Genomic DNA, 24,742 nt, shown 5'->3' with positions numbered 1-24,742 from the left:
AAGTTTTTCCACACCTCACAAGCTACAGACAACAGACAACATGGAAAGCGGCAACACACAGCTAGTGACCATGTTCACAAATCTGATTGACCTTTAGCCAGGTCTTCAAGCATTTTGTGAAAGTGTGATATGTGGTGCAGTTATGTGTGTCTGATGGCAGTGTATTCCAGACATGGGAAGCTCTCACAGAGAATGCAGATTTACTAAAGGTGCTTTTCCTTAGGGGAACTATACAGTCACCTCTCATGGCAGACCTTGTGGATCTGCTGCCATATGTCTGGGTTTTCTGTTTAACAAAAATATTGAGTGGAGGGGGAGGAGCCAGGCCATTAAGGATCTTGAATACAAGACATGCGTCGGTGTATTGCACAAGATTTTCCCAACTCAAGAGCTCATGCTTTCTAAGGATGTGACAATGATGATGGCTATTGGGCTTCCTATCAAGCACTTTGAGAGCCTGTTTGTAGACAGACTGAATAGGTTTTAATGTTGTACAGCAAGCTTGGGCCCAACTAGTCAAGCAGTATGTTAAGTGGGGGAGTATCATAGATTCGAAGTACAGTTTTGCTACCTCTGTAGTCAAACAATTTCGTATAAATCGGAAATTAGCTAGGTTGAATTTGGTTATTTGAATTACCTTTTTCACATGCTTTTTAAAAGAGAGGTTGGAATCAAGTATGATGCCAAGGTACTTCAAATCGGATACCACCTGGAGCTTCTCCCCTGACACATAGACATCTGGCTCAGTAGCATCTGTTGCCCTCTTTGTGAAGAACATGCAAACAGTTTTGGCTCTGTACCGTCACATTACGGTAGGACTACCTCATCATGATCTCTACAGCATTTAGTCATTTATAGATGTTCATTACAGTTAGTTTTCATCAACGATGAGGTCAACAGAAGACTTAGGAGAACCTAGTAAGTGTCATGGAAAGGAGCCGAGAAGTAGTAGCCTAGTGGTTAGAGCGTTGGACTAGTAATCGGAAGGTTACGAGTTCAAACCCCTGAGCTGACAAGGTACAAATCTGTCGTTCTGCCCCTGAACAGGCAGTTAACCCACTGTTCCCAGGCCGTCATTGAAATGGCTAGCGGTTTGTTCCTTTGTGGGTTTTCTTCCTCTCCTCCACAGCAAACTTTCAGTTGATCCAGTGGGACGTGATGGGAAATGTACATCAACTTTTGGAAAGTATCTCTCTAGTTCTCCCAAATAGTTTATATGGAATGGAGGGTGTATTCTCAGCCATTAAGAAGTCAAATGAAATTGGCTTCCTCTTTCGGGCTCCCCCCCACAGAAAACATTGTCTTAACAATAGAACTTTAAAATGGGTCTTTCACCTGTTGTGCATAAGGGGGGGGGTGTTCAGCAGGACAAGTTGTAGAACAAACATGTTTTACAACAAGGAACAACAAGGAATCATGGTCTGCTCTATTCATGACATCGGTATTTGTAACGTTAAAAACAATGTTTGGCTTAGTGAACTGATCGTGTTGATAAGCCCAGTGCTAACAAGAACTCACCAGGACCCCTCCCCCAGTCTCTTTCCACACTCCTTACATCCGTTTTTAATTCAAATTGACACAAGTTCCCATTGGGAGGACAAAATGTTGACAATACAAAATAAATCACTTTTCAAACCAGTCGATAGTTTGTCAGGAGGCTCTTTTACTCCAGTAGTCTGAACTACAGTTTATAATTGTTTTAACAGAAAGGAGAAAAAGTAGCAAACTCGATTTGGATATCAGGCTCCTAAAGGTCAAGCAGAGAAGGCAAAGAGGAGAAACTGTCCTCAAACCTTTCTCATTCTATATCTTCTAGCAGATCCTCCTGTTTCTCTCATTTGTTTATGGAAGAACCAAAACAGAACTAAGAATCTGTGCATTTTATTCATACAGTACCAGTCAAAAAATTTTAACACTCCTACTCATTCAAGGGTTTTTAACCAAATTAACAAGGCACACCTGTTCATTTAAATGCATTCCAGGTGACTACCTCATGAAGCTGGTTGAGAGAATGCCAAGAGTGTGCAAAAGCTGTCATCAAGGCAACGGGTGGCTACTTTGAAGAATCAAAAAAAAAAAAAAATGGATTTGTTGAACACTTTATTTTTTTTGGTTACTACATGATTCCATATTCGTCAATTTCAGAGTTTTGAGTGGTACTGAATATGTAAGACTGTAGATTCAGAATAAAGTGAAACAACGGGCTTGTTCTATATACAGCAAGTATGTATCCAAATGTTACCTCATTCCCTTTATAGTGCACTACAGGGAATAGGGTGGCATTTGGGACTTATGCTAAGAGTGTATAAACACTCGAAATACAGCAAGTGTATAAAACTAACAGTAAAATGATCATTTGTGGCACAGAGGGGCAAAGAAAGGCACCCCCAAAAAAAAATTAAGATTTTTTTTATAGTAAGATAGAGCTTCAACTAATGAACAGCAAACCAAAATGTTGTTTTAAGAGCAAGTGTTCAACTTCGGCCTGGTCCCAGAACAGTTTGTGCTCTTGCCAACCTGCTGTCAAACCAAACATGACATTCCATAAGAGGTTGAGGCAAGTGAACAGAACCAGAAAAGGCACCCAGGCTAGTGTGATTTAATATTTTTAAAAAAAAAAAAGGATATTAAATCAAAATGGCAAAATATTTTCTACAGATTTAAATGTAAAAAAAAAAAAAAACAAGGTATCAAAAAAAAGCACAAAAAAAGAAAACAGTCTGCAGTTGTAACAAAATTAGGTCCAGGTTTATTTCATCATCCAGGTCAGCTCTTCTACTAGCAAATCCAGAATATCTTCTCCTCAACAGAACTGGGGAGGAGGGAGACAAGGTGGTAAAGATTTGACTTGCAATGATCATGGCATGTGGTTGATTTACTTTAGTTCAATACACTGATTTGCAAGTCACTCTGAGTAAGAGTGTCTGTTAATACATGACAACAACAACGTGTCTGGTAGGTGTGTTGTATTATATTGGATGTGACAGAATGTATAACATCATTAGAAGAAGTCGGCATGGTTACCACCACAGTAGCGCCAGTAAAGTCAGCAGTGCTTGACAATGTCTGCTGCCATCTTGTGGTGACACTGTGGTACTGCAGGAGTACTGAGCAGCCAAGCCATTAAAAGCACCATGTTCCCTTACCTTCTAGCTCATATTTACATCTCACAACCAAGTCAGGGTTAGGTAACCTCTGATCAGGCACAACCACTGGTCTCTACCCTTATACACATGGCTGTAGATCTGACAGGACTGGACAAGTGGAAGCACTATGGTGCAATTCTCCACCTCACCAAATCAGAAAGGTGAACCAGCATACTACTTACACCGTTCAAATCATTTAAGATCTACAGAAGTACATAGAAGCTGCTAGGGAGCCGGGCCCACCAAGCTAGGGAGCCGGGCCCACCCAAGCTAGGGAGCCGGGCCCACCCAAGCTAGGGAGCCGGGCCCACCCAAGCTAGGGAGCCGGGCCCACCCAAGCTAGGGAGCCGGGCCCACCCAAGCTAGGGAGCCGGGCCCACCCAAGCTAGGGAGCCGGGCCCACCCAAGCTAGGGAGCCGGGCCCACCCAAGCTAGGGAGCCGGGCCCACCAAGCTAGGGAGCCGGGCCCACCAAGCTAGGGAGTGGGGCATCAAACCTGAGCTCGCGGTAGTCCAATATAGTTGCTAACTATTTTCTTTGATATTCAAATGAAGCATAGATAAAAACGAATTATCCCAGGACAGTGATCTGGGAGCCTACCTTCCAGCGATTGCCACAGCCGTTGCACAGAACAAAGGTGGTCATGGGCTCATCAGCACTGCGCGTCTGCACCTACAACACACAGGGAGAGACCGCATGTACAGTTGAAGTCAGAAGTTTACATACACCTTGGCCAAAATACATTTTGAACTCAGATTTTCACAATTCCTGACATTTAATTACAGTAAAAATTCCCTGTCTTAGGTCAGTTCGAATCACCACTTCATTTTAAGAATGTGAAATGTCAGAATAATTAGTAGAGAGAATGATTTATTTCAGCTTTTATTTCTTTCATCAGATTCCCAGTGGGTCAGAAGTTTACATACACTCAATTAGTATTTGGTGGCGTTGCCTTTAAATTGTTTAACTTGGGTCAAACATTTAGTGTAGCATTCAATAACCTTCCCACAATAAGTTGGGTGAATGTTGGCCCATTCCTCCTGACAGAACTGGTGTAACTGAGTCAGGTTTGTAGGGCCCATTCCTCCTGACAGAACTGGTGTAACTGAGTCAGGTTTGTAGGGCCCATTCCTCCTGACAGAACTGGTGTAACTGAGTCAGGTTTGTAGGGCCCATTCCTGACAGAACTGGTGTAACTGACAGAGCTGGTGTAACTGAGTCAGGTTTGTAGGTCCCATTCCTCCTGACAGAACTGGTGTAACTGAGTCAGGTTTGTAGGGCCCATTCTTCCTGACAGAGCTGGTGTAACTGAGTCAGGTTTGTAGGGCCCATTCCTCCTGACAGAACTGGTGTAACTGAGTCAGGTTTGTAGGGCCCATTCCTCCTGACAGAGCTGGTGTAACTGAGTCAGGTTTGTAGGTCCCATTCCTCCTGACAGAACTGGTGTAACTGAGTCAGGTTTGTAGGTCCCATTCCTCCTGACAGAACTGGTGTAACTGAGTCAGGTTTGTAGGCCTCATTCCTCCTGACAGAACTGGTGTAACTGAGTCAGGTTTGTAGGGCCCATTCTTCCTGACAGAGCTGGTGTAACTGAGTCAGGTTTGTAGGGCAGAACTGGTGTAACTGGTCTTCTTCCTGACAGAGCTGGTGTAACTGAGTCAGGTTTGTAGGGCCCATTCTTCCTGACAGAGCTGGTGTAACTGAGTCAGGTTTGTAGGGCCCATTCTTCCTGACAGAACTGGTGTAACTGAGTCAGGTTTGTAGGTCCCATTCCTCCTGACAGAGCTGGTGTAACTGAGTCAGGTTTGTAGGGCCCATTCCTCCTGACAGAACTGGTGTAACTGAGTCAGGCCCATTCCTCCTGACAGAACTTGTAACTGAGGGCCCATTCCTGACAGAACTGGTGTAACTGAGTCAGAGGTCCCACTGGTGTAACTGAGTCAGGTTTGTAGGTCCCATTCCTCCTGACAGAGCTGGTGTAACTGAGTCAGGTTTGTAGGTCCCATTCCTCCTGACAGAACTGGTGTAACTGAGTCAGGTTTGTAGGTCCCATTCCTCCTGACAGAACTGGTGTAACTGAGTCAGGTTTGTAGGCCTCATTGCTCGCACACACTTTTCTATGGGATTGAGATCAGGGCTTTGTGAGGGCCACTCCAATACCTTGACTTTGTTGTCCTTAAGCCATTTTGCCACAACTTTGGAAGTATGCTTGGGCTCATTGTCCATTTGGAAGACCCATTTGGAACCAAGCTTTAACTTCCTGACTGACGTCTTGAGAAGTTGATTCAATATATCCACGTAATTTTCCTCCCTCATGACGCCATCTTTTTTTGTGAAGTGCACCAGTCCTTCCTGCAGCAAAACACCCCCACAACATGATGCTGCCACCCCCGTGCTTCACGGTTGGGATGGTGTTCTTCGGCTTGCAAGCCTCCCCCTTTTTCCTCCAAACATAACAATGGTCATTATGGCCAAACAGTTCAATATTTGTTTCATCAGACCAGAGGACATTTCTCCAAAAAGTAAAATCTTTTTCCCCATGTGCAGTTGCAAACCTTAGTGTATTTTTTTATGGGGTTTTGGAGCAGTGGCTTCTTCCTTGCTGAGCGGCCTTTCAGGTTATGTCGATATAGGACTCGTTTTACTGTGGATATAGATACTTTTGTACCCGTTTCCTCCAACATCTTCACATGGTCCTTTGCTGTTGTTCTGGGATTGATTTGCACTTTTCGCACCAAAGTACGTTCATCTCTAGGAGACAGAACGCGTCTCCTTCCCGAGCGGTATGGCGGCTACGTGATCCCATGGGGTTTATACTTGCGTACTATTGTTTGTACAGATGAACGCGGTACCTTCAGGCATTTGGAAATTGCGCCCAAGGATGAACCAGACTTATGGAGGTCTACAGTTTTTTTTCCTGAGGTCTTGGCTGATTTCTTTTTATTTTCCTATGATGTCAAGCAAAGAGGCACTGAGTTTGAAGGTAAGCCTTGAAATACATCCACAGGTACACCTCCAATTGACTCAAAAGATGTCAATTAGCCTATCAGAAACTTCTAAAGCCATGACATAATTTTCTGGAATTTTCCAAGCTGTTTAAAGCCACAGTCAACTTAGTGTATGTAAACTTCTGACCCACTGGAATTGTGATACAGTGAATTACAAGTTAAATAATCTGTCTGTAAACAATTGTTGGAAAAATTACTTGTGTCATGCACAAAGTAGATGTCCTAACCGACTTGCCAAAACTATAGTTTGTTATCAAGAAATTTGTGTAGTGGTTGAAAAACTAGTTTTAATGACTCCAACCTAAGTGTATGTAAACTTCTTACTTCAACTGTATTTACACAAGCCACACACAGGAGGTGTGCCTCTCTGTGCGCCTCTCTGTGTGCGCCTCTCTGTGTGCGCCTCTCTGTGTGCGCCTCTCTGTGTGCGCCTCTCTGTGAATCGCCTCTCATTCTGCCTAACTCTGCAGTGCGTGTTTTTCTGTGTGATAGAATCAACACATTCTGAAACTAACCTGCAGCAGACGTTTTTTTCATGTGATTGTACCCCAGGGGGAAACTACACTGAGCAGACTACATGTGATTGTACCCCAGGGTGTAGAGGTCCAGTTCACTATGTCAGTACCTGTGTGTAGAGGTCCAGTTCACTATGTCAGTACCTGTGTAGAGGTCCAGTTCACTATGTCAGTACCTGTGTGTAGAGGTCCAGTTCACTATGTCGGTACCTGTGTAGAGGTCCAGTTCACTATGTCGGTACCTGTGTGTAGAGGTCCAGTTCACTATGTCAGTACCTGTGTAGAGGTCCAGTTCACTATGTCGGTACCTGTGTGTAGGTCCAGTTCACTATGTCGGTACCTGTGTGTAGGTCCAGTTCACTATGTCAGTACCTGTGTGTAGAGGTCCAGTTCACTATGTCGGTACCTGTGTAGAGGTCCAGTTCACTATGTCGGTACCTGTGTAGAGGTCCAGTTCACTATGTCGGTACCTGTGTGTAGGTGCAGTTCTTGCCCCTGCATTTGCCACATTGAAACATGTCCGTCTCGGTCCCGCCCACTTTAGACAGCTGGTGCTCTCTGATGGCGTCCTTGGTCAAAGCCTTCCTCATCTCCTTCAGCTCCGCGCTCGCCATCTCCTGTTGGGTCACACACAGATAGTTGACCTTACAGAATCGTCTCAGTGTCAGATGTGAAGCACAAACATGCTATTTTTTTTTTTTAAATTTAACAGTCAACCTTGGGACATATTTCAACTGTATGGAGTTCACGGTCAAAACATACGCCCCCTCCATCGTACCTCAGCAGCCATGCTAGCGATACGCCCCCCGTACCTCAGCAGCCATGTTAGCGATGCCCCCCTCCACCCCCGTACCTCAGCAGCCATGCTAGCGATGCCCCCCTCCACCGTACCTCAGCAGCCATGCTAGCGATGCCCCCCCTCCACCCCCGTGCCTCAGCAGCCATGCTAGCGATGCCCCCCTCCACCCCCGTGCCTCAGCAGCCATGCTAGCGATGCCCCCCTCCACCGTACCTCAGCAGCCATGCTAGCGATGCCCCCCTCCACCGTACCTCAGCAGCCATGCTAGCGATGCCCCCGTGCCTCAGCAGCCATGCTAGCGATGCCCCCCCCCCGTGCCTCAGCAGCCATGCTAGCGATGCCCCCGTACCTCAGCAGCCATGCTAGCGATGCCCCCCCGCACCTCAGCAGCCATGCTAGCGATGCCCCCGTACCTCAGCAGCCATGCTAGCGATGCCCCCGTACCTCAGCAGCCATGCTAGCGATGCCCCCCGTACCTCAGCAGCCATGTTAGCGATGCCCCCCGTACCTCAGCAGCCATGCTAGCGATGCCCCCCCCGTACCTCAGCAGCCATGCTAGCGATCGCCCCCTCCCGTACCTCAGCAGCCATGCTAGCGATCGCCCCCCCCGTACCTCAGCAGCCATGCTAGCGATGCCCCCGTACCTCAGCAGCCATGCTAGCGATGCCCCCCCCGTGCCTCAGCAGCCATGCTAGCGATGCCCCCCTCCACCGTACCTCAGCAGCCATGCTAGCGATACCCCCCCGTACCTCAGCAGCCATGCTAGCGATGCCCCCCCGTACCTCAGCAGCCATGCTAGCGATGCCCCCGTACCTCAGCAGCCATGCTAGCGATGCCCCCCCCCCCGTACCTCAGCAGCCATGCTAGCGATGCCCCCCTCCCGTACCTCAGCAGCCATGCTAGCGATACATCCCCCCTTATCGTATCTCAGCAGCCATGCTAGCGATGCCCCCCGTACCTCAGCAGCCATGCTAGCGATGCCCCCCGTACCTCAGCAGCCATGCTAGCGATGCCCCCGTACCTCAGCAGCCATGCTAGCGATGCCCCCCGTACCTCAGCAGCCATGCTAGCGATGCCCCCCGTACCTCAGCAGCCATGCTAGCGATGCCCCCCACCCCTCCCGTACCTCAGCAGCCATGCTAGCGATGCCCCCCACCCCTCCCGTACCTCAGCAGCCATGCTAGCAATGCCCCCCCCCCCGTACCTCAGCAGCCATGCTAGCGATGCCCCCCCCCCTCCCGTACCTCAGCAGCCATGCTAGCGATGCCCCCCCCCCTCCCGTACCTCAGCAGCCATGCTAGCAATCCCTCCCCCCTCCCGTACCTCAGCAGCCATGCTAGCGATGCCCCCCCTCCCGTGCCTCAGCAGCCATGCTAGCGATCCCCCCCCCCGTACCTCAGCAGCCATGGTAGCGATGCCCCACCCGTACCTCAGCAGCCATGCTAGCGATGCCCCCCCGTACCTCAGCAGCCATGCTAGCGATCCCCCCCCCCGTACCTCAGCAGCCATGCTAGCGATGCCCCCCCGTGCCTCAGCAGCCATGCTAGCGATCCCCCGTACCTCAGCAGCCATGCTAGCGATGCCCCCCGTGCCGCAGCAGCCATGCACCCCCCGTACCTCAGCAGCCATGCTAGCGATGACCCCCCTCCCGTACCTCAGCAGCCATGCTAGCGATGCCCCCCCCCCCGTACCTCAGCAGCCATGCTAGCGATGCCCCCCGTACCTCAGCAGCCATGCTAGCGATCCCCCCGTACCTCAGCAGCCATGCTAGCGATGCCCCCCTCCCGTGCCTCAGCAGCCATGCTAGCGATGCCCCCCTCCCGTACCTCAGCAGCCATGCTAGCGATGCCCCCCGTACCTCAGCAGCCATGCTAGCGATCCCCCCGTACCTCAGCAGCCATGCTAGCGATGCCCCCCCTCCCGTACCTCAGCAGCCATGCTAGCGATGCCCCCCCCTCCCGTACCTCAGCAGCCATGCTAGCGATGCCCCCCACCCCTCCCGTACCTCAGCAGCCATGCTATCGATGCCCCCCACCCCTCCCGTACCTCAGCAGCCATGCTAGCGATGCCCCCCTCCCGTACCTCAGCAGCGATGCCCCCCCCGTACCTCAGCAGCCATGCTAGCGAGACCCCCCCGTACCTCAGCAGCCATGCTAGCGAGACGCGCGCCCCCCCCCCGTACCTCAGCAGCCATGCTAGCGAGACGCCCTCAGCAGCCATGCTAGCGATGCCCCCCTCCCGTACCTCAGCAGCCATGCTAGCGATGCCCCCCCCTCCCGTACCTCAGCAGCCATGCTAGCGATGCCCCCCCACCCCTCCCGTACCTCAGCAGCCATGCTAGCGATGCCCCCCCTCCCGTACCTCAGCAGCCATGCTAGCGATGCCCCCCCCCCGTACCTCAGCAGCCATGCTAGCGATGCCCCCGTACCTCAGCAGCCATGCTAGCGAGACCCCCCCCGTGCCTCAGCAGCCATGCTAGCGAGACGCCCTCAGCAGCCATGCTAGCGAGACGCCCCCCCGTACCTCAGCAGCCATGCTAGCGATGCCCCCCCTCCCGTACCTCAGCAGCCATGCTAGCGATGCCCCCCTCCCACCTCAGCAGCCATGCTAGATGCCCCCCACCCTCCCGTGCCTCAGCAGCATGCTAGCGATGCCCCCCTCCCGTGCCTCAGCAGCCATGCTAGCGATGCCCCCCTCCCGTACCTCAGCAGCCATGCTAGCGATGCCCCCCCCTCCCGTACCTCAGCAGCCATGCTAGCGATGCCCCCCCCGTACCTCAGCAGCCATGCTGCCCCCCCCCGTGCCTCAGCAGCCATGCTAGCGAGACCCCCGTGCCTCAGCATCCATGCCCGAGACGCCCTCAGCAGCCATGCTAGCGATGACGCCCCCCCGTACCTCAGCAGCCATGCTAGCGATGACGCCCCCCCGTGCCTCAGCAGCCATGCTAGCGAGACGCCCCCCGTACCTCAGCAGCCATGTTAGCGATACCCCCCCTCCACCGTACCTCAGCAGCCATGCTAGCGATACGGTCAGCAGAGATGTTCCCAGCGAGGACGTTGCGTCGGAGGTCCGGGTTCTTCTGGTCCTTCAGGTTGGAGATACGGCTCCTCAGTCTGGACTTGTACTTCTGGTCTGTAGACTTAAACTCCTGGTAGATACGTGAAGCAGGGAGAGTGAAGGAGAACGACGCTGCGCACACACACACACACACACACACGGTAAGACCGTCTTAGACATGCAGATATAAAGATACTCCAGAAACCGTGATTACCACACGTCTGTCTGGTCCTCATCACCAGACACAGACAGCGACAAGCGGACCGGCGAAAGGATATAGTCCTCAATCTGAGCAGCCAAGTTGTCCGTGTCTGCTCCAATGGTCTTGTGGTCATCTGACATACGAAAACAGAGTGGTCATTCGTTTTTTTTTTTTTTTTTTTTTTTTTTTTAACAAAAATTACATATCCAAATAATGTACTTTAAAAAAATAAAATGTCCCTCCAGCCACCCCATATCTTAGATCCCTCCTTGTGATTGGGTTCCGTCTCACCCAGAGATGTATAAATACTAGAGTTGCTGAAGTCATCAACCTATACAGCTGTAGAATGTGCCGATAATGGCGGCCATCTTTGTAGGGTCTGTCTCACCGTCGGTCTGCAGGGCAGCCACCAGCAGCTCTCGGCACTTGGTGCGTACGCTGTCAGTGGTGACGGGGGCTTGGGGGAAGGAGGTGAACTTTGGAGAGGTGGGGGTCGTAGGGGTGGTGGGGGTCGTAGGGGGCTCAGGCAGTTTCTTGCTGGGGTAGACGAGAAGAAAAATGTTACATCATGTTAGGAGTGACCCTGATCCATTTATTCTAAAACAGTAACAGTAAACTGGGGTTTATTATGGATCCCCATTAGTTCCTGTCAAGACAGCGGCTACTCTTCCTGGGGTTTATTATGGATCCTCATTAGTTCCTGCCAAGGCAGTGGCTACTCTTCCTGGGGTTTATTATGGATCCCCACTAGTTCCTGTCAAGGCAGCAGCTACTCTTCCTGGGGTTTATTATGGATCCCCATTAGTTCCTGTCAAGGCAGCAACTACTCTTCCTGGGGTTTATTATGGATCCCCATTAGTTCCTGTCAAGGCAGCAGCTACTCTTCCTGGGGTTTATTATGGATCCCCATTAGTTCCTGTCAAGGCAGCAGCTACTCTTCCTGGGGTTTATTATGGATCCCCATTAGTTCCTGCCAAGGCAGCAGCTACTCTTCCTGGGGTTTATTATGGATCCCCATTAGTTCCTGTCAAGGCAGCAGCTACTCTTCCTGGGGTTTATTATGGATCCCCACTAGTTCCTGTCAAGGCAGCAGCTACTCTTCCTGGGGTTTATTATGGATCCCCATTAGTTCCTGTCAAGGCAGCAACTACTCTTCCTGGGGTTTATTATGGATCCCCACTAGTTCCTGTCAAGGCAGCAGCTACTCTTCCTGGGGTTTATTATGGATCCCCACTAGTTCCTGTCAAGGCAGCAGCTACTCTTCCTGGGGTTTATTATGGATCCCCACTAGTTCCTGTCAAGGCAGCAGCTACTCTTCCTGGGGTTTATTATGGATCCTCATTAGTTCCTGCCAAGGCAGTGGCTACTCTTCCTGGGGTTTATTATGGATCCCCATTAGTTCCTGTCAAGGCAGCAGCTACTCTTCCTGGGGTTTATTATGGATCCCCACTAGTTCCTGTCAAGGCAGCAGCTACTCTTCCTGGGGTTTATTATGGATCCCCACTAGTTCCTGTCAAGGCAGCAGCTACTCTTCCTGGGGTTTATTATGGATCCCCACTAGTTCCTGTCAAGGCAGCAGCTACTCTTCCTGGGGTTTATTATGGATCCCCACTAGTTCCTGTCAAGGCAGCAGCTACTCTTCCTGGGGTCAAAACCCATTAAGGCACTTACATTACATTACATTATTACACCACTACATATCTACAATACAACATGTATAACACCACCATACAACAATATCACAATGTATTTAAATTGTGATTGCGTGTGTGCATATACGTGTCTCTTCACAGTCCCCGCTGTTCCATAAGGTGTATTTTCATGGCTCTATGTAGTACTGTGGAATAGAGTTCCATGTAGTCATGGCTCTATGTAGTACTGTGGAATAGAGTTCCATGTAGTCATGGCTCTATGTAGTACTGTGGAATAGAGTTCCATGTAGTCATGGCTCTATGTAGTACTGTGGAATAGAGTTCCATGTAGTCATGGCTCTATGTAGTACTGTGGAATAGAGTTCCATGTAGTCATGGCTCTATGTAGTACTGTGGAATAGAGTTCCATGTAGTCATGGCTCTATGTAGTACTGTGGAATAGAGTTCCATGTAGTCATGGCTCTATGTAGTACTGTGGAATAGAGTTCCATGTAGTCATGGCTCTATGTAGTACTGTGCAATAGAGTTCCATGTAGTCATGGCTCTATGTAGTACTGTGGAATAGAGTTCCATGTAGTCATGGCTCTATGTAGTACTGTGGAATAGAGTTCCATGTAGTCATGGCTCTATGTAGTACTGTGGAATAGAGTTCCATGTAGTCATGGCTCTATGTAGTACTGTGGAATAGAGTTCCATGTAGTCATGGCTCTATGTAGTACTGTGGAATAGAGTTCCATGTAGTCATGGCTCTATGTAGTACTGTGGAATAGAGTTCCATGTAGTCATGGCTCTATGTAGTACTGTGGAATAGAGTTCCATGTAGTCATGGCTCTATGTAGTACTGTGGAATAGAGTTCCATGTAGTCATGGCTCTATGTAGTACTGTGGAATAGAGTTCCATGTAGTCATGGCTCTATGTAGTTCTGTGGAATAGAGTTCCATGTAGTCATGGCTCTATGTAGTACTGTGGAATAGAGTTCCATGTAGTCATGGCTCTATGTAGTTCTGTGGAATAGAGTTCCATGTAGTCATGGCTCTATGTAGTACTGTGGAATAGAGTTCCATGTAGTCATGGCTCTATGTAGTACTGTGGAATAGAGTTCCATGTAGTCATGGCTCTATGTAGTACTGTGGAATAGAGTTCCGTGTCGTCATGGCTCTATGTAGTACTGTGGAATAGAGTTCCGTGTAGTCATGGCTCTATGTAGTACTGTGGAATAGAGTTCCATGTAGTCATGGCTCTATGTAGTACTGTGGAATAGAGTTCCATGTGGTCATGGCTCTATGTAGTTCTGTGGAATAGAGTTCCATGTGGTCATGGCTCTATGTAGTTCTGTGGAATAGAGTTCCATGTAGTCATGGCTCTATGTAGTACTGTGGAATAGAGTTCCATGTAGTCATGGCTCTATGTAGTACTGTGGAATAGAGTTCCATGTAGTCATGGCTCTATGTAGTACTGTGGAATAGAGTTCTATGTAGTCATGGCTCTATGTAGTACTGTGGAATAGAGTTTCATGTAGTCATGGCTCTATGTAGTTCTGTGGAATAGAGTTCCATGTAGTCATGGCTCTATGTAGTACTGTGGAATAGAGTTCCATGTAGTCATGGCTCTATGTAGTACTGTGGAATAGAGTTCCATGTAGTCATGGCTCTAGTAGTAGTGTGCACCTCCCGTAGTCTGATCTGGACTTGGGGACTGTGAAGAGACCTCTGGTGGCATGTCTTGTGGGGTATGAATGGGTGTCGGAGCTGTGTGCTAGTCGTTTAAAAACAGACAGAACGGTACCTTCAGCTCGTCAACACTACTATTACACCCCCCCCCCACTTTACCTCCCCGCTTTACAGCGAAAGCAATCCAAGCATTTGTGTAAGTTTATCGATAGCATAGCATTATGTACATTAAGCATTAAGTAGCTAGGCCAGGAAAATCAGAAAGAGCAATCAAAAAAATAGTTTACCTTTGATGATCTTCGAATGTTTTCACTCACGAGACTCCCAGTTACACAACAAATGTTCCTTTTGTTCCATAAAGATTATTTTTATACCCAAAATACCGACGTTTGTTTGTCGCGTTATGTTCAGAAATCCACAGGAAAGAGCGGTCACGACAACGCAGAGGTATATTATAAATATTCCAAATAATATCCAACATGTCGACAGAAACACGTCAAAAGTTTTTTATAATTCATGTTTTTAAAATATATATTCAATAATATATCAACCGAGTGTGTAGGTTTTTTCAGTAACAGCGAGAGGAACAATGGCAGCTTTACTCAGTTGTGCGCAAACTCACTCTGAGAGCCCCCACCTATCCACTTACGCAATGTGATCCTTCACGCTCATTTTTCAAAATAAAAGCCTGAAACTATGTCTAAAGACTTGACAGCTTTAGGGAAGCCATAGAAAAAGGAATCTGGTTGATATCCCTTTAAATGGAGGATAGGCATGCATAGGAACAGAGAGGTTTCAAAGTAAGAGGGCACTTCCTGACTGGATTTTCCTCAGGCTTTGGCCTGCAATATCAGTTCTGTTATACTCGCAGACAATATTTTTACAGTTCTGGAAACTTTAGAGTGTTTTCTATCCTAATCTGACAATTATATGCATATTCTAGTTTCTGGGGCTGAGAAATAGGCAGTTTTAAAATTGGTACGTTTTTTTAGACAGAAACGAAAATAGTGACACGCAAAAGGTTAACTTCTTGGTGACTGGGGGGCAGTATTGAGTAGCTTGGATGAATAAGGTGCCCAGAGTAAACTGCCTGCTACTCTGTCCCAGATTCTAATATATGCATATTATTCGTGGTATTGGATAGAAAACACTCAGAAGTTTCTAAAACTGTTTAAATTATGTCTGAGTATAACAGAACTCATATGGCAGGCGAAAACCTGGAGAAAAATCCAATCAGGAAGGGGGAAATCTGAGGTTTGTAGTTTTTCAACTCTTTGCCATTCCAATATACAGTGTCTATGGGGTCATATTGCACTTCCTAAGGCTTCCAATAGATGTCAACAGTCTTTAGAACTTTGTTTCAGGCTTCTACTATGAAGGGGCTTATCTCTCGTTCCATTGCTATTCTACAGACAATGGAATTCTCCGGTTGGAACATTATTGAACATTTGTGATAAAAACATCCTAAAGATTGATTCTATACTTAGTTTGACAAGATTCTACGACCTGTAATATAACTTTTTCAAACTTTTCGTCTGACGTTCGGCTGGACCTGCGTTTGGATTTGTTTACCAACCGCTATAACAAAAGAAGCCATTTGAATGAACTTTATCAAACATTTGTGGAACTGGGATTCCTGGGAGTGCATTCTGATGAAGATCAAAGGTAAGTGAATATTTATAATGCTATTTCTGACTATTGTTGACTACACAATAAGGCGGATATCGCTTTGGCTGCTTTGTTGTCTGAGTACTCAGATTATTGCATGGTTTGCTTTTTCCGTTGTTTAAAAAAAAAATGTTATCTGACACAGTGGTCGCATTAACCTGTTAGTACTCTAGGGGCAGTATTTCATTTTTGGATAAAAAGACGTGCCCGTTTTAAGCGCAATATTTTGTCACGAAAAGATGCTCGAATATGCTTGGAATTGATAGTTTTGGAAAGAAGACAGTCTTACGTTTCCAGAACTGCAAAGATTTTCACTGTGAGTCCCTTAGAACAAATGCTTCGGGCAAAACCAAGATGTATGACCGACCAGGAAATGCACAGGATTTCTGAGGCTACGTTTTCCATGATCGCCTTATATGGCTGTGAATGCGACAGGAATGAACGGACTCTTTATCTTGTTTCCCCAAGGTCTCTGCAGCATTGTGACGTATTTGTAGGCATATCATTGGAAGATTGACCATAAGAGACTACAATTGCCAAGTGTCCCTCTTGGTGTCTGCGTGGCATTTGGTGCGCAAAACTCAGCTCCCAGTATTTTTCCATTCGAATCTCAGAACAAACCAGGCTACAAGGACGGTGCTTTCAATGGAGAGATATATGACAAACCACCTTCAGGATTGATTCAAACAACGTTTTCCATGTTTCAGTCGATATTATGGAGTTAATTCGGAAAAAAGTTCGACATGTAGGTGACTGAATTTTCGGTTAGTTTCGGTAGCCAAATGCATAGTAACAAAAGGGAACGATGTGTCCTACACAAGAATCTTTCAGGAAAAACTGGACATCTGCTATGTAACTGAGTCTCCTCATTGAAACATCTGAAGTTCTTCAAAGGTAAATTATTTTATTTGATTCCTTGGCTGGTTTTTGTGAATATGTTGCATGCTAAATGCTAACGCTAAATGCTAAGCTAGCTATCACCACTCTTACACAAATTATTGATTTTCTCTGGTTCTAAAGCATATTTTGACAATCTGAGACGACAGGATTGTTAAGAAAAGGATAAGCTTGAGAGCAGGCATATTTATTTCATTTCATTTGCGATTTTTAGAAATCGCTAACGTTGCGTTATGGTAATGAGCTTGAGGCTGTAGTTACGCTACCGCATACGGGTTTGGGCGGACTACGAGGTTAAGGAGAAGTATATCTCTAATTCCATGCATAACTTGTATTTTATTCAACATTTATGAGTATTTCTGTAAATTGATGTGGCTCTCTGCAATATCACCGCATGTTTTAGAACTACTGAACGTAACACGCAAATGTAAAATGAGATTTTTTGATATAAATTTGCACTTTAGCGAACAAAACATGCATGTATTGTGTAACATGAAGTCCTATGAGTGTCATCTGATGAAGATCATCAAAGGTTAGTGATTAATTCTCTCGCTCTCTATTTTAATTACGGGATTTCTGTTTTGAATTTGGTGCCCTGCATTTTCACTGGCTGTTGTCGTGGTGGGACGCTAGCAGAGGTTAGTGATTAATTCTCGCTCTCTGTATTTTATCTATTTCAATTATGGCATTTCTGTTGTTTTGAATTTGGTGCCCTACAATTTCACTGGCTGTTGTCGTGGTGGGACGCTAGCAGAGGTTAATATGGTCAAATTCGGAAACTATAATTGAAAAAAAAAACGTATTCTTTCAGTGAAATATGGATTTGTTCCGAATTTTATTGAACAGGTGGCAACCCTAAGTCTAAATAAGGATGCAACCTTCACTGTTATGTCATAATTATGTAAAGTTCTGGCAAATTAGTTCACCACGAGCCAGGCAGCACAAAACTGTTGCATATACCCTGACTCTGCGTGCAATGAATGCAAGAGAAGTGACGCAATTTCCCTAGTTAATATTGACTGCTAACATGAATTTCTTTTTAACTAAATATGCAGGTTTAAAAAATATATATACTTCTGTACACTGATTTTAAGAAAGGCATTGATGTTTATATGGTTAGGTACGATTGTGCTTTTGAAAAAGCAACAGGAAATACAAATCGAGTGGGATACCTCTGCGCCCACAGGGGCTAACCGCGTCACGGACTGTTTGTGGAAAACCCTGCCAGGTTGATACGGATCACTACCAGCTAGGCTAGTAGCTAGCTTAGAAAACCAACTTCAGACGTTTTGGTCTGGCAGGATCCCGTGAGATAGTAGAGGTCACAGTAACTCGGGCTAACCGCGTTGCGGGATCCAAATCGAAACGTACATAAAAATCTAACTTTGCAAGGAAACGCCGTCACAACTTGCCAAAAAAAAAAAACTGAGGTCACTCGTTCAGCGTTCAACATATGTTACGCTTTGATGGCATGTGGAGAGATGTAGCCCTTGTGTTCACCTGTCAAGTCATATTTGATGTGTGAGTGAGTGAGTCAAAACCATGTCTTTTGGGCTCAAGATAGATTACGCATCACCCAAGAGTAGTTCATTGAACTGCCTCTGCTACATGGACTACACATTAGCCTGCTGAGCTAAACACTTAGGAATTAGTTCAGGGAGCTCACACAAGTCTTCAGAGGTCAGACAAGGTTATTCACTGAACTACCTCTGGTATAGGACTGACACGACGTCTCACCTCTGGTCGCTGGATCCAGGACTGTCCTTGGACGTTGATGACCTCAGCGGAGAGCCCTCCCTCCTCTTCTCCTCCGCAGCCTTTCCCTCAGCACCATCTGTAGAGAGAACATATAAGCGGTATGAACAAGACAGCGGCACGAGGCAGACCTGCAGGTCAGACAAGACAGCGGCACGAGGCAGACCTGCAGGTCAGACAAGACAGCGGTACGAGTCAGACCTGCAGGTCAGACAAGACAGCGGCACGAGGCAGACCTGCAGGTCAGACAAGACAGAGGTACGAGGCAGACCTGCAGGTCAGACAAGACAGAGGCACGAGGCAGACCTGCAGGTCAGACAAGACAGCGGTACGAGGCAGACCTGCAGGTCAGACAAGACAGCGGTACGAGGCAGACCTGCAGGTCAGACAAGACAGAGGTACGAGGCAGACCTGCAGGTCAGACAAGACAGAGGTACGAGGCAGACCTGCAGGTCAGACAAGACAGAGGTACGAGGCAGACCTGCAGGTCAGACAAGACAGAGGTACGAGGCAGACCTGTAGCAGACATACCCAGTAGTTTCTTCCAGGACTTGATGAGTGACTTGGCCAGAGTCTGGACCTCTTCCTCTGAACTCTGCTTCCTCACCGCGTTCACCGACATGCCGATCCTGGTGGACTAACAGACAGCATCTTAGCTTTAATCATTACGGTCAGCGATTGTTTGGGAAGTTTTACCTCATTTACTGCATTTTCACATTACATATTAAAAAACCATTTGGAAAACAAACAAAAAAAGACCCCAACCATTAATGATCACTGTCGGGTTTACAGGGCTGTGGAACGTCCACCTGCAGGTCGGGTTTACAGGGCTGTGGGCGTCCATTAATGATCACTGTCGGGTTTACAGGGCTGTGGAACGTCCATTAATGATCACTGTCGGGTTTACAGGGCTGTGAGGACTTGGCCATTAATGATCACTGTCGGGTTTACAGGGCTGTGGAACGTCCATTAATGATCACTGTCCTGGTGGTTTACAGGGCTGTGGAACTCCATTAATGATCACTGTCGGGTTTACAGGGCTGTGGAACGTCCATTAATGATCACTGTCGGGTTTAAGGGCTGTGGAAAACAAACAAAAAAGTCCATTAATGATCACTGTCGGGTTTACAGGGCTGTGGAACGTCCATTAATGATCACTGTCGGGTTTACAGGGCTGTGGAACGCCCATTAATGATCACTGTCGGGTTTACAGGGCTGTGGAACGTCCATTAATGATCACTGTCGGGTTTACAGGGCTGTGGAACGCCCATTAATGATCACTGTCGGGTTTACAGGGCTGTGGAACGCCCATTAATGATCACTGTCGGGTTTACAGGGCTGTGGAACGCCCATTAATGATCACTGTCGGGTTTACAGGGCTGTGGAACGTCCATTAATGATCACTGTCGGGTTTACAGGGCTGTGGAACGTCCATTAATGATCACTGTTGGGTTTACAGGGCTGTGGAACGCCCATTAATGATCACCGTCGGGTTTACAGGGCTGTGGAACGCCCATTAATGATCACCGTCGGGTTTACAGGGCTGTGGAACGCCCATTAATGATCACTATTGGGTTTACAGGGCTGTGGAACGCCCATTAATGATCACCATCGGGTTTACATGGCTGTGGAACGCCCATTAATGATCACTGTCGGGTTTACAGGGCTGTGGAACGCCCATTAATGATCACCATCGGGTTTACAGGGCTGTGGAACGCCCATTAATGATCACTGTTGGGTTTACAGGGCTGTGGAACGTCCATTAATGATCACTATTGGGTTTACAGGGCTGTGGAACGTCCATTAATGATCACTATTGGGTTTACAGGGCTGTGGAACGCCCATTAATGATCACTATTGGGTTTACAGGGCTGTGGAACGTCCATTAATGATCACTATTGGGTTTACAGGGCTGTGGAACGCCCATTAATGATCATCGGGTTTACAGGGCTGTGGAACGCCCATTAATGATCATCAGGTTTACAGGGCTGTGGAACGCCCATTAATGATCACCATCGGGTTTACAGTGCTGTGTGAAATAGATGTATAATTATTATATATATTATTAATTAAACACTACCAAGTCACAACAAGGCCGACTTCAAACGCTGACATTCATAGGCGGAGCGCGAATTCAGTTTTTGGGAAGCACTTTTTTTTCCAATAAAATTGCTGCTCTCTAATTTATGGGAAAAGGGGATACAAATTATACAATATGATATCCATCTAACCTGGAGGAGGAAATGATTTCCCCAACAACAACAACATATATGGTCCCAGTGGTACTGATCCAAAAACACTGAATATGTTCACTCACCAGGGATATTTATTTATTATTTATTTACCTTTATTTAACAAGGCAAGTCAGTTAAAGAACAAATTCTTATTTTCAATGACGGTCTAGGAACAGTGGGGTTAACTGGTCTAGGAACAGTGGGGTTAACTGGCCTAGGAACAGTGGGTTAACTGGCCTAGGAACAGTGGGGTTAACTGGCCTAGGAACAGTGGGGTTAACTGGCCTAGGAACAGTGGGGTTAACTGGCCTAGGAACAGTGGGGTTAACTGGTCTAGGAACAGTGGGGTTAACTGCCTTGTTCAGGGGCAGAACGACAGATTTGTACCATGTCAGCTCGGGGGAGTTGAACTTGCAACCTTTTGGTTAACTAGCCCAACGCTCTAACCACTAGGCTACCCTGTCGCCCCAATATGGCCGATGCTCTCAGCTGGTGTCAATTCAGAGTTGAAAATTAAAAAAAAAAAAAAAAACTAGAGATCGATTAGTCTTTTCTTCATCTTCTCAGCAATAGCCATTTGATTTTATTGACTGTTTTTCCTATGGTTGTATTTTGGAATACAGGACTAGGAATAGACCTTTTGGACTGCTTTTCACTGACAGCTGCAACTCAATCAGTAGGCTATTTGCAACTCACTGCCCAAATTTCACACTTAAAATCAATCCACAAATTTAAAATAAAAAGAATAGACAAATGGTCTTCTGTGGCCAAATCATTCTCTCCGGTGTGGTATTTACAACTATTTCATTTCTGTATAGGCACATGCAATTATATAGTTTATTGTGGCACATTTAATGACATTTTCTTCAGAGGAAGCTTATTTTCCCCCTTGCTCATTGGATGCGCCGCCTGTACCGACACCGATGAGAAAGTACCCGGTGAGCTCAGACGCTGACATCAAATTCAAAGCCAACTGCCTAAAACGGCTGACCCCGGGAATAGCAAACTGCCTTCCAAGCAACACGCCGCATGGTCCTAAAGCCAGCCTATGTTAAGTGAACAGCCATTGCATTTTTTAAATATTTTTTTTTTAAAGGGGAGGGTTGGAATAACTGAACGTACTTTTTTTGTAGCCTACTTTACATCTTGAGCTATGGTCTGACCCTCCCCAACTGACAACGATCCTGGACTGACACATTGTATAGACATTATATTGTATAAACTATGGTCAATACTATACTATTTTCCTCAGGTGGTACAGACAGAGAGGCCTACAGGGTCTACCTGTAGGGTCTCCAGAGACATCTTCATGCTCTTCAGTTCCCTCAGCAGATATATGGCACCATCCTGTGAAGAAAGGAGACATCTAAAATTATTGACACCTGTTGAATTGAATGGATGCTGTATACAAATCTATTTTTAGTTACCAAACATTATGCATGTGTTAATTATTCCAACAAAATAAATAGCAGGCTAGAATCTAGATGATAAGACACATCAAAACGGGATTGTGTTGGCCTATGGTGATATGGGAAAGAATGTGGGCACAGCAGAGGCCTTAATGGTCAATTGTAATGGCTGGTCATCCGTGTGGCATATGGATTTAGGGAGTTTTATCTCCAGGTTAAATATTTCGGTTCCGCCTCCGGGCAAGGGTCAACAGAAGAAGAAGTGGAAATGTCGACAAATGTAATTATCTACGCTGAAGTTGAACCTACACAGATATCAAAACGATCCCAGTTGATAAACCGGAGTAGCCATGCTTGGACTTAACTAGGAGAACGGAGGGGAGGAACCAGCTTTTCGTGTCAATGGCGTGGACACCCGTTCATAACAAAAACACAGCGTGAATGCAACAATGTTTCAATGTGTTGCCATTACAACCTGCGCTGACACGTAGTAGTAGTGAAGGGCAACAATTCACTTTCACGTCAAGTCGACAGCGCAATCAACTAGCTATTATTTTTTTGTTGTTTGTTTTAAAGTTCAGAACCCCTGAGAAACAAATAGCCAACATTTCTGTAGCTTGCCAGAATGTTCCGTGTCTACAAAGAGGCATCACACGACCACCACAACACCCCTGCTCTGCCTGACTTCTGCCACCGAGCAAACTCAAACTTACCGTGTTTTTCTTGTGCACCATTTTGTCCAGCGTTTTAGCAATGCGTTCGACCTCCTGCTCTTTCGCCATTTTGACTTGTATTTTTTTGCAGCTGCTCTTCTCTCACCGCTACGGATGAACCTCCATTTATGTTGAAAACCCTCGTCTCTTTCCCTTTCCCTTCCCCTACTGTGTCCCCAACGCATCCACTTCTTTCCCTTACGGCGCAAGTGTGGCTTTGCTTTTCTGTTAAAGGCGAGAGAGGTTGGGATTTGTAGTTTGTGGACTACAGAAAATCTGCTGTTTGACGCTTGTTCATTTCTCGAATCTTTCACCCAACCGTTACCTCACCAAATGCTGTCCAAACGTGTGCAAACATCTGTCTAATCACGTTATATTAGTTGGATAGTTGTGATTTTTTATAAACAGCATGAAACTGTAATCCGTTGAACTGACCTCGATAAATAACACCTTTCTTTCATCAGCCAGTAGGTGTCGCTGTTTCCATTCTTTTTGGGGTTTAACTAGAGGCGGGCCAACCTTAAAATAGTAGGTTGAAAAAGAAACGTCTAGTGGATTATTTTCCAACGACATTAAGTAGTACAGTATGAAGATAGACTGAAACGGATTTTCCAATAATAAAAAGAAATCGCCGATCGCGCTTGTAGATGACGTCATTGTGACGTTGGATAGCTAAACACCTCGTCCGGTATAACTGCGCATGTGCATGCCGTCAAATCAAAGGCATTCATTTCTTCGATATAAAGTAGTTTTTTTTTTCATGAATATAAAAACGTGTCAATTTGTTACTTTCACGAGGTCTGAGTAATACAATGTTTAACTACATATGATATTGGCTCGAATCTAGGTTGTGCCTTTAGATGTAAGAAAAAAAAAACTACTTAATTAAGGAAGAATCTTTTCACTTGTCTCATTGACTGGTTTGGCAGTCTCGCCTCTGGATTTAGAAACTCTGCCATTTCTTTATTTTTGGGGGGGCCTGACGAGAGAGAAAAAAAAACTGTCGAGGGAGGTTATCATCTGCACTGTTCATCCAATCCCGTAAACGTGCAAAAATAGTTAAAATGGAGTGTCGCCAGGCTTTGCCTCTCCTCTCTGATGTCATCTTTGTTAACCCAGAGAGGAAGAGGCGAAGCGAGAGGATTTTGTCCGAGTGAGACAAGCCCGTTTGTTTGTAAGGAGGTCTATGAGAGAGTGTCGAAATACGTCAGGCTTATTTGATCAAATATAAGTTTTGTAATGTTTAGGCTGTTACAAATGTAATATATAATATATAAGTGGATGAACGCGGTATTCCGGCAACTTTGAGAAAAACGATTTAGTTGTGGGGTTTTTTGTGCACATACTGCCCTCTCATTGGCTAGAATGGCATTCTCGCATTCCTTCAATCATTGAGGACATGTATTTCCATTGTCAAGCAGTATATCTTATCAATATAATAAATAATATGTGGTTAACGTCCGAAAGTGTAAGAGGCGTCATTGTCTCTTTCAATTTCCCCTGAAAACCGGATGTACATTTTATAGATTATATTGACCATATTCTCTAGTGGCCGTTTTAACAATGAAAAGAAATGTCTTCAAAAATGGAAGACAGCAGAGAGGAGATCGGGTGGGACCATTCTAGCCAATGAGAGGGCAGATATGGGTGTGGGGCGCAACGGTGTCCACTAGTTACCACAGCCACAAAGTCACAATTGGCTCTATAGCTTAAAAAAAATCATGAACATAAAAATGGGTTTTAGTCTTAATTTCAGGTTATTATTAGGCATACAGTTAGCAGTGTGATTAAGGCTAAATTTAAATTTATATAAATTGTAGGAAAGGGGGGGTGGGGGTTGACTTTGTGGCTGTGGTAACTAGGGACGATCAGGCACAACTTTTTCAAAGTTACCGAGATGTCACGTGTCCTACTTATAACAGTAACACTCAATCATTACAGCACTTATATTCATTACAGCACTTAGACACGTCAGATAATCCACACGTTGAAAATAAATCATTACAGGCATTGTTA

At 46.2% G+C, this 24,742-nt stretch overlaps 2 protein-coding genes across 2 annotated transcripts in view; one reads left to right on the top strand and one right to left on the bottom strand.

The window, feature by feature from the left end:
* Positions 1-24,742, top strand: part of LOC135562782 (regulator of G-protein signaling 20-like) — a 251,854-nt gene that overhangs the window by 205,416 nt on the left and 21,696 nt on the right. The window lies entirely within an intron of this gene.
* LOC115121967 (transcription elongation factor A protein 2-like) lies at positions 1,536-23,178 on the bottom strand. The gene is made up of 10 exons (XM_065005123.1): positions 22,727-23,178; positions 21,889-21,951; positions 18,902-19,007; positions 18,353-18,449; positions 11,116-11,264; positions 10,804-10,860; positions 10,473-10,627; positions 7,140-7,286; positions 3,747-3,818; positions 1,536-2,812 (listed from the first exon to the last, which is right to left on the bottom strand). The coding sequence occupies exons 1-10, from the start codon at positions 22,793-22,795 to the stop codon at positions 2,804-2,806; spliced, it is 924 nt and encodes a 307-aa protein (XP_064861195.1). The 5' UTR covers positions 22,796-23,178; the 3' UTR covers positions 1,536-2,803.

Source organism: Oncorhynchus nerka, linkage group LG20 (genome assembly GCF_034236695.1).
Source record: "Oncorhynchus nerka isolate Pitt River linkage group LG20, Oner_Uvic_2.0, whole genome shotgun sequence".
Classification (NCBI taxonomy): Eukaryota; Metazoa; Chordata; class Actinopteri; order Salmoniformes; family Salmonidae; genus Oncorhynchus; species Oncorhynchus nerka.
Note: the sequence above shows the minus strand (reverse complement) of the source record. Positions and strands in the feature narration are given on the sequence as shown.

What these genes read in the sequence shown, in the direction of transcription:
- LOC115121967 (XM_065005123.1), bottom strand. Translation starts at nt 22,795, where the DNA reads ATGGCGAAAGAGCAGGAGGTCGAACGCATTGCTAAAACGCTGGACAAA. An exon ending in CCTGGATCCAGCGACCAGAG is followed by an intron (nt 11,265 to 18,352) that starts GTGAGACGTCGT and finishes CGTCTACCCCAG; the next exon opens with CAAGAAACTGCCTGAGCCCC. An exon ending in GGCTGCCCTGCAGACCGACG is followed by an intron (nt 10,861 to 11,115) that starts GTGAGACAGACC and finishes TTCGTATGTCAG; the next exon opens with ATGACCACAAGACCATTGGA.